The sequence below is a fragment of the Callionymus lyra genome, chromosome 10, assembly GCF_982586985.1.
Source record: "Callionymus lyra chromosome 10, fCalLyr1.hap1.1, whole genome shotgun sequence".
Classification (NCBI taxonomy): Eukaryota; Metazoa; Chordata; class Actinopteri; order Syngnathiformes; family Callionymidae; genus Callionymus; species Callionymus lyra.
In genome coordinates, this window is record NC_141827.1 from 17999910 (window position 1) to 18010546 (window position 10637).

The window sequence follows — 10637 nt, forward strand, 5'->3', positions numbered from 1 at the left end:
AAATGTTATTTAAAAATAATCTTTAAAAATCTGTGTTAAAAGAGTATTTAATCATGTTTTGTTTTTTTACTTTCCTTGTTTTAATGTAACTTACAGTAAATATATTTTAATTGAAATCCTGTTTTTTGCTTAAAAGAGTACATTAGAAAAAAATTCAGGCCAATCCAACATAATTAATTTAACACTTTATTGCTTGTGCTAAAGATGCTTTTTTCTTTTACTGGCATCACAGACCGCGAATAATGCCAATCACTGCAGGAGCCAAGGTCTTCAAGCAGGTAAGTTCCCACGAAGTTGGATATAGTTTAATTTAATTTTATTCGTTTTTGAAAGAGGATTGATTTAACTTGATTATACCACACTGTGGCACACAATTCAATGTAAAACTGCTATTGAATTAGTGATGGTCTGATGAAGCTTCATGAAGCAGTGTCATTATTTTCAGAGTCCAATAGATGGCGGTCTCTGCACTATGATCCTTTGTTTTAACTATTCTAATGAAACCTCACTTTGTTTTTAGAAAAACGGCGCCACCTACTGTCCTCTAAACAACATGACACCGCTTCATGAAGCTTCATCAGACCATCACTACTGTTAATATGTTAAACTGTGAAGGTAATGTTAAATGAAAGGTATACTTGCTAGCCAAGCCTGTCAATATCAGAGCTCGCTGCAGCAATCCTAACTTGAAATCTACCATCCTGCAACAATTTGTATAATTAGAAGATAAGTGATGTAAATCTCTGATTTAATAATGAGTCTCTACTCTGAGAAAAAGAAAATAAATTCATAATTTTGTTTTCATTGGATTGCAGCCAACACCGTTATGGGGTGTAAAAATCGACTCTTTGAGAAATGACACCTTTAGGTAATAAAATATTCAATTATGCAGCTAATAGGTCCAAACCATGATGTGAATGTCTTGTAAAAGAAATAAAAAATGTGTAACCCGATGATTGGATCATTGAAGTATTTCCTGATGTTTCCTGCCGACACCGAGAGGGTCAACGCTGGAGAATTAGCCTCGGCAGATTGACCGACGAGACTTGGTCACACTTGCCGAGTCCGGAGTTAACAGCGTGTCCTGTCAGGGCCGGCCTGATTTGTGCGACAGTCCTGGCAGTGAGGAATCGCTCTCGCTGCGTCGGCAGGTAAGGAAGTGCGCGGCGGCCGTGCTGGTGTGTCATGTCACATTCGCCTCATCTGTCAACGTAGTGGATTATTTTGGTTATTTCTCGAGCGAGCACAATTGGCTGCCCGGAATCAGGCCACCATCCATCTTGAGAAGGACACCCGAGCGGGCGGGCGAAAAAAAACAAAACAGAAGAGTCACATCCAACCTGTAACTCAATCCTGACTTCGGGAGGCCATTTATTTTGGAATTGTCTCCAGTGCTTCTCCATCTGCATGTTAAGAGAGGGCATCAATAGCTGGTTCAACCCGACCTTCACTTCAAGTCTTTAGCTCCGTGTTTCTCAGGGAGTTAATCACTCAACGTTTGAGCGGAAGACATCAATTCCTGCTCCTTTACCTCACAGCTGCACAGGAGACGAAGATCTTTTCGGCAGATTCTGGGTTTGAATCGACAACTGCAGGAAAACGTGAAAGTTGAGGATCACAGGGTTTTTTATTTTGCTCAGCATCTTCGGAGAAGGCTGCAGTAGAACATGTTTTAGTGATGATCGTCTGATGAAGCAGTGTCATTATTTTCAGAGTCCATTAGATGGCGGTCTCTGCACTATTTTCCTTTGTTCTAATGAAACATCACATCATTTTCAAACTGTTGGCGCCACCTACTGACCTCATAACAACATGACACTGATTCATGAAGTTTCATTAGATCATCACTACCGAAAAAGTAATAATGATGAATAAAAATGTATTGTTTTTATTTCATATGAAATTAAAACATCTTGGAAAATCTGAGAAATAGATCAACTCAGACAAACACTTTTCATTGGATGGATAATTTAAAGATTTCCTTGTTGGATTAATTGGATTAATGCAGTACTTGGAAGTAGTGATGGTCTGGTAAAGCTTCATGAAGCAGTGTCATGTTGTTTAGGGATCCGTAGGTGGCGCCATCAGTTTGAAAATAATGTGATGTTAAACTGGAACAGTTTTTCAAAACAAAGGAAAATAGCGCAGAGACCGCCATCTAGTGGACTCTGAAAATATTGACACTGATTTATGAAGCTTCATCAGACCATCACTTACAGCATTTTTTCAATGTAATTCTTTTAATATTAAACAGTAAAAATTATTTTTCTAATACGTAATCGAATATTACAATTATTAAAATTCATGACATATTAAAGAGATTTAAAATGATTATATGTTAGTTGTTGGTCAAGAATACAGAGTTTATCTTAAATGGATATTGGACCTCTATTGTACTCATCAGTATGTGTCTGTTTGTACAAAACTCTCTTTTCATTGAAATATTAACATTAGAAAATGTGCTTAAGCCCCGCCCACTGAAAACACTTTTTTTTGTTTTTTTCTGGAGATTAAACCGTTTTAACCATAACCACACCCACTCTGCTGTGATTTGAAGTGTGTTATTTTTATACTTACCATGGTAAATAAATGTGTTTTAATAATTTGATGAGAAAGCTTTTCGTCCTGAGAGGTTCGATGAAATACCATCAAATCGCGATAATCTAAAGTTTGCACTCCATTAGTGGACTTTTATATAATGACCAAAACCAGCAAAGCGAGAAAAAAAATTGTCTTTTATTTCTCCTCTCCTTTTCCGATTCGTTCTATTTATATCTTGGGGATCAGGCCCTGATGACACTCGAGAGCCTCTCAAATTATAAAATCAATTCCAATTCAAATATTCATCATAGCATTTCAATTCAGAGAGAGCGGCTCATGGTTAGATCGGTTAACGCCACTCCACAGCCGAGCAAGATTGATGACAGCTTAATCCGCTTAAGAAAACATGATACAGTGAGAGGGTACAGTCGCCCAGCAGCCTGGAGAACCAGAGAGTCGTCTCCGTGAGCTTGAGACCAACATCAAGGAATCTGCTTGTTCCGTTGACCACATATTTACTCCGGGTCTGAACATCGCGATACATCATTTGGAGTCAAGGTTGATGTTTCTACTTCATTCTCATGAGGTTTAACTTTGATTTTGTCCTCTGTAAAAAGCACATATTTTTATATGTTAGTGGGTCAATCTGGTGTAAGGATTGTAGAAGGAAAACATATTTTGAGCCTTTAGTTTGTCAACAAGGAGGCGTTTACATTTATAAATAGATAAACTTAAACTTACTCTTAATATTACCATTATTACTTTTCTCATTTCTAGTCAAAATATCACACTTAGCAACTTGATTTAAGTGTGTTTAAATAGATCTTGGACCTCTACTGTACTCATCAGTACTTGTCTGTTTGTACAAAACTCAATTTTCATTGAAATATTTACATTATAGAATTTGCTTAAGCCCCGCCCACTGAAAAGGCTTGGTTTGTCCAGAGATTAAATTATAACCACACCCACTGTGCTGTTATTGGTCAAACATCGAGGGTTGTCAACTTGTCTCATCAATCCAGGATGTTTTCAGCCCCATGGGACTCATTGTAAAAACAAAGTGTAACACATGTTCGACGAGATTTCATAAAGGGGGGGGGGGGACTTTATAAAGGAATACATTGAAAACATAGTCATGATGAGAGACTTACTGCTTCTTGTAGAGGAACATTTAAAACGTATGAGTGAGTCATGAAAGTTAGCATTAATTACCATTTAACTAAAACATAATCGCCTTAATAACGCCCCGGAAAAAATTAAATCTTGCTTTATTCTTTTTATATTTTATTTTGGGTTTGGCCTTTGCTTAATGAGCAATAGCTTCACACTGTTGATACATATTGTTAAAATAAATGGAGAGGTGGCACTTGGATATTTCCTAAAGAAATAGACAATTTGTAAAGAAAAAAATACAATAAATGATCGTTGTATTCACTATATCTATAGTCTTTGATCACGGTTGGATTAATCTTAAAGAAACAAATTTACAAAAAATGTTTCACTTCTGCGCAGAGAGTCCAACTGTTCTCGTAAAATTGTTTCTTTTGCTAAATCAATTCAAAGGGCACATTTTTATCAGATATCCGTCCAGCACCATCTCCTTCTCCTTGTCTGAACACAGCTCCGGTTTCCTCGCAGGACTCATAAAACGTCACCCGGTAATAGCCTGTGTGAAAAACGGGTGTCTAAATATGTGACACATGCGAACCTTCCTGTGCAGTAAGTGCAGGAGTTGATCTGTTTGACGGGAAAAGCGTCCTGAAAAAAAAAATACAAAACACATCCATCCTGCTCGACTCCTCCAGATCTACAATGAGGTTGTTTTTGACCGTGTCTTTTTTCTTTTCTTTTTTTTTTTAACCCGGCTTTCCTTCGGGACTGCTGAATAATTCAGACGACACTTACTGAGCCCTGCACTTTCCTGTACATCTTTTGCACCGGCTTGCTAACCAGTCAAAAAACACTAAAAGAAAGCCTTTAAAAATTCATTCACGGCTCCATGTCGCTCATCCGTCACCCTTCTTGTTCCAATTAACGACAGCGGGTATACTTTGAGAACTTTTTCCATCTATCATCGCTCAGATTTCCACGTGTCAGCTGAAAAGTAAGCCAATTCTCCGACGTTCTGCTTCGAGTCACCAGCATTTCCATGCGTTGCATAGAGAAGAGAGAGCGCCAGATCCTGCCGTCGCTCTGCTTCAATCGCTTCATTTTTTGCTGGCAATGCGATGCGCAGAGAGACCCCGAGCACACGATAACATCTGTTTAACAGGCTCTTCTGCGGAGAGTTCCACTCGATACCAGGGTTCAGCATGGGAGACAAGCTCATTGTTAGAAGCTTACATAAATCCTTTCCTCTCCTCCAATACCATTGCATCCCTTGTAACGCTCCCTCATGGCCATAAGAAATACTAGTGAGCGTTCTTTTTTTTTTTTTAGGTTAAATCCGCCTCAGCGTTCACCCTCCACTCTCACCCCTCTGGTGAAGAAGGGCTTAATTGCCAAAGGTTTTCTGCAGGAAAATATAATTGTCATTTTTATCCATGCAACACTGATCAAAGCTCTGGTAGCTAGCAGGAGAGTAATAGGGTGTTTTCTTCGCCTCCAGCTCGTGCGGCTCACAATAGCCGGCCAAGGAAATTGTGGGAAATCATGCAACCTCAAACATATGTGGAAGGAGCTCATCGTCCACGCCAGCAGTAATGAGAAGAAACTACTTCAGTTACCGCACAACGGCTACGCTAAAGCAGTTTTTTTTCTCTTGGAGATGGCGAAATTAGCTGTGAAAATGTGAAATGTTTCACTATTTGTTCGACTTTATTAAACGTATACATGATTGTCAGATTTCTGGGGACGCACTTGCAGAGGTTGGTGGAATCGCCTCACAGCAAGAAGGTTGCCGGTTCGCTTCCAGGTGAGGAGGAAGCTAACTGTTGTAGTTTGTATGTTCCCCCTGTGTTGCGTTGGTTTACTCCGGGCACTCTGGTTTCCTCCCACAGTCCAAAAACATACAGAGGTTGATTGGAAACTTGTGGATATTATCCATATGAATGAATGTGTGTGTGAATGGTTGTGTGTCTTTGTGTGCCATGAGACAGACTGGCATCCTGTCCAGGGTGTCCCACAGCTCTCGCCCGGAAAACTGGAATAGGCTCCCCAGATGAGTTGCCAGAGCATCTTTGCGCTTATCGTGAATTTTCATTCAATTACTTTAATTTTCTTAAAGTTAATAATAATATTATTAGATTTAAAATACTTGAATACTATCATGAATTTAAGCAGATTTCTGTATTTATTTACCCTCGTAAGATGTTTGAATTAAAATCAATCATTAAAAATATGCTCAGTATATGGAAGGAAGAATAAATCTTCACGTTGAATATTAAATAAACCGAGTTGAAGTGAGATTCTCTACACCTTCTGTGTTGATAGCATTTTTGAAGGGGCTGCGGTTTTGACTGAACACCTTTTTAAAGAGACATGAAAATGATCACCCATTCTTACTGGATATATGTTTTCAGTAAATGTTAGGTAGTAGTTTGTGTTTTGTGATTCTGACTCTCAGAAGAAAACCTGTGATGGAGGGAAGGGTACATTTAAACTACCTTGTAACCGGGACGTGCTGCCCAGTCAATTGCCGAGGGAATAATACCAATGACAAAACAATGGGTTTTACAACCACACATTCTCAGGAGTCCCCTGCACGGCACCACGAGCTGTTGCTGGCAATAAGCTGGAGCAGGGATCTAAGATACAGCCGTTATTGTTACATATAACACAGGTTAGGAATAGCTACTTCCTGTCTGTTACCAAATTATTTATCTACATGTATTTTTTAGCCTTTCAAGGTATGTGATCAGGGATAGATTTTACCTGAAAATCAGTGTAAACAAACCAAAAAATCAACATCGAGCTCAATTTTTCCTAAATTTCAGCCTTAAACTCATCATGACTCGCTACCTTATAGCGATAGTTTACCGAAAATTCAAACTTCACCCTCATGTCGGTGGTTGGGATTTTTATTTCAGAGTAATCTGTTCATTTTTAGAGTTATAGACAAAAATGTAAATCTATTTTATTGCAGCGACTTGAGCTCAGTTGTCTTCGTCTTCATCTTTGTCCAAAAAGACACTTAAAAATATCCAAATACCTCCATGGAGCTGGTCTGTAACATCCATCTTGTATTGAAGCCTTGACGAGAGGAATTGTTCCGGAGAACTTTACAAAAGTCTATATTTAAAGATCGTTTGTAGCAAAAGTTTAAAGAATAACATATATTTATTCCAGAACAATTACTCTTGTCGAGCGAGCACCACGGAGGTATTTGGATGTTTTTTGGAAGTATCATTTCGGAGGAAGATGAAGACAAAGACCACTGAGCATTAGTCGCCTTTAACTCTAAAAAGGAAGTCTTAAAAAAAAAGAATACCATCCCTGGTCGACATGAGGGTTTGAGTAGAAAATGATTGAGATCTGAATTGTGGGTGAACTTAGCCTTCGATATTCAGCAACAACTTCTGAAGCTGCTATTCACAACCAATAATGAAAGCAGGGTTAAAAAATTCAGGTTAATTTCAAATATTCTTACACTGGGGCATTGTTGACTAACAAAGCAATTTATTTAAAAAAAATAAAAAATAACAATATATTTCTACATTGACATTCGATCATTTAACATCACATTTTTCATTTTACTTTAAGACACAGTCTAGAATGATTAAAATGCAATATAATATAAATAATAATAAAATATAATGCTGTTTTGTTTTTTTTTAATCCTGTTTAACACAATAAAGAGAAAAAATATATTCTACAATGTTATTTGATTTAAATTAAATATTTTGTTGATGATTTATTTCATTATATTCTAACAATTATTATATACAAATTATATCCAGTACAATGAACATCCAGCCAAACCTTTATTTTCTTTTAAGAAACAACTTTTCTTTCACACAAAATAATTAGTTTTTTTTTTTCTTTAAAACATACCTCAAATTAGAAATGTAAAAAGAAATTAAGTTGCCTATGATGATTTCTAATCTTCTATGTTCACATCTAAATGATGAAAATTATTGTAATGATACATAATAGTTTTATTCACAATTCTTCACCTCGTTAAAATATATGTCGCTCAGAACTGCACATTTGATAAAAACTGCCATCTCTGTATAAATATGTCGAGCTCACATCGGGTTATAAATCTCACCACTGAGCATCATCACACTTCCGTGTCTTTGAGTCACCATCCTCACGATCGATGACCTCAGATACGTCACAGCATCGGAACAAGTTCTCCCACGATGAAGCCAAGAGCGTAAGACTTACCCAGGGTGAGGATGTCGGTGCGACCCGGTCGGGCCACATGGTGCTGCTGGATGGTCTGGTAGAGGGTCGCTTGACAGAGCAACAGGAAGCCGAGGCTAATCCACAAGGCGAGTATCCAGGACATGACGAGGCTGGTCTGCAGACAGAAGTCAGTTACTCATCTTTAAATCGAAGGCCTGTTGTGTCGACTCAACCACGACACATTCATGAGAAAGAAGTGATGAGATACTAGAGCCTGTGTGTTCTCACTTCCTCAACTCCCTCGTCTTCTCTCTTCCTCCTTCTTTCTCTCACCCCTGCACTTCCACTGACTTTCACTCCTCCTCAAATCCAGCTCATGCATCCTCCTCTTCAGGTTCTTCTCCCCCATTCTGACACGCAAATCACTATATCATCAGCGAAACATCATCGTCAAAGGAAACTCTATTTCCTTTTGATATTCACGTATATAGGTTATGTCGGCCTTAATTTGACGTAATTCGTTTTTTTTTGTCCTGTAAAAAAATAAAATAATGGAAAGAAGTAAAAGGGGCTTGAGCTGGTCACAGCTACCAAGGGGAAGAGGTGGAGGACTCCCTGAACACTTCATACCTACCTTATTTTAAATCACCAATTATGAGTATGTTGGAGGTTCTCATGGAACCACCACTAATTCAAGCAGTGACGTATAATCGTAAACAACATTTTTTTGCTGTTAGTAACCACATCAGTGCCTGAGCCTGACACTGAGCCACTTGGCAGAGGTATGTGCCGTCACAGTGCCTAGTCGCAAATGTTTGAGCTCTTATTCCTGTCAAATTTCTTATATTTTTCTTCATGTAAATTTAAATGGACGTTTTAAATAATTGGGTTGAACTATGGAATCAAACAGTTTTTGGTTGAGTTTGTTTTCAACCATGAAAGTTTTGTTGACTCTGCACAGTAAACCTAATGTTCTTCCACATCCGTGGATACAAATATTTAGCTATAATATAGTGAGAAAAGTGGCTGAATAAAATAGAAATCACATATCAATTCAACAAAGAAACCCAAACATATTTTGATAAACACACTTCTTATGATTGTTTTTGTCGCTTTCTATCTCTTATAAACCAAAATATGATGACAATCCTTCTAAATGAATGTTCAAGGCCAGCACACTGAAACCTTAAATTAAAATACATCCTCCAGTCCTTCATTCTAACAACACGCTGTCTGGAATTTTAAAGTGCTCCTTTATTTGCAGCTGATGGCTCTTGTTCTCAAGTCTGGACTGTTGCTCTCCTCTGATCCCTACATATTGAGTATCAATGCATTCACTGATGGGGGACGTGAAGGGCGTTTGTTTTACATATGTCAAAAATCTCGCCACTTTGTTCTTCACTGCTTTTATGAAATGTAGAGCAGCTTCTTTTAATGTCCCTTTGCACAGGAGGAAAGAAAGAAGCCCTCCAGAGACATCAGATAGACGAGGGACTTCAGTGGGATGTACATAAGTTAAGCAGACTTTTTTTTTTTTAGTGAACTCACTGACATTGAATCAGCTTCAGTTCAGCAATTATTAATGATTTAATTATGTTAATCTGAACCTCTGCAGAAAACCGTCCTTTAATATTTTCATTTCTGGTTCTATACAAAACCTCCATGTTATCTATTTGCCATTTAAAGTACTTTATTAATTTGGCAAAAACTATTAGAACCAAAAACTTGAGGCGTGTTTGAGTCACTCATGTTCAAGTTATCTTGATAAATGAGAGATTAAGAAGGTCATCTCTCACTGGACTTCAACAGCCCCACCCATCCCCAAAAAACACAAGCCGTCTTTTTGGACGCCCTTACCTGAGCAGTGTTCAGGATGGATGAGGGTCGGTCGCTTCCTGCCCCCCGGCAGACTCACTTCTTTGTTTTCAATTTATCCATCCTTTCCCCACGCCGGGAGCTTTCCGTCTGCTTGTCTTACATACACAGAGAGTGTAAGAGTTGATATCCTCTCCCAACAGCTGATAAGTTCCACCACAAATCCAGATCAGAAACAGCCAGAGGGTGTGGATGACAGGAGGTCTTGACAGGGAGCTAATTTACTTCTCGTACAGAAAAAAAAAAAGAAAAAGAAGCGGAATGAGTGCTCTGTCTGCGTCCCCCCTTATTGAGAAGCCGAGCTGATAGTGAGCGCCTCAGTCTTCTCAGAGAGGCAGAGCGATTGTGAGAGTGAGCGTGTATTACAATGTAGCCCAGCTGGAAAGAGAGAGAGAGAGGGAGAGAGAGAGAGGGAGAGAGCTGAGAGAGATCACATGTCTTAAAGCAAGACTGCCCACTTCTTGCATCTATGGGTCCCCATCAGAGGCGAGTTTCATTAACCTCACACTCTTTACGCAGCAGAGGTTCCCTCCTCGACGCCCGGAGGAATGTGTCTGTGGAAAAGGACGAGAAGCTCTTTCCCTGAGACATGAGTCGCTCTTATCCTCCGCACTCGAGACCTCCTTTGGGGTGTCTCCAGCCACAAGACAAGAGTTGCATCAACACCATCACTCATCACATGCTGACGGTCCCTGGTGTGTTTTAGTCGTGCGGGTGAAAACAAGTTTCTCACAAGCTTTTCTCATTGTTTTTTTTACCTGTTTTACTAAACAATATGTCGATCCCACGCACCTGCTTGTGGCTGACTCACTTCCTGGATTGGAGTGTTTTTTTTCTGAGAATAGCAGAGCTAAAATAAAATGGGTATCCAGCTGCATGGTGTCTAATCCAGACTTCACCCCATGTCAATGTCTCCTTTACAGAATGTTCTT

At 38.9% G+C, this 10637-nt stretch overlaps 1 protein-coding gene across 2 annotated transcripts in view; it reads right to left on the reverse strand.

Annotated features, from left to right (window-relative positions):
* LOC148070828 (chemokine-like protein TAFA-1) overlaps positions 1 to 10013 on the reverse strand; it is a 123857-nt gene extending 113844 nt beyond the window's left edge. For both annotated transcript variants that reach the window (XM_087800528.1, XM_087800527.1), the window contains exons 1-2: positions 9688 to 10013; positions 7870 to 8005 (exon numbers count right to left, since the gene is read on the reverse strand). In XM_087800528.1, the coding sequence (XP_087656654.1) occupies positions 7870 to 7993 (124 nt within the window). In that variant the 5' untranslated portion in view covers positions 7994 to 8005; positions 9688 to 10013. The remainder of the gene's footprint in view (positions 1 to 7869; positions 8006 to 9687) is intronic.
* Between the last annotated feature and the right edge of the window lie 624 nt (positions 10014 to 10637).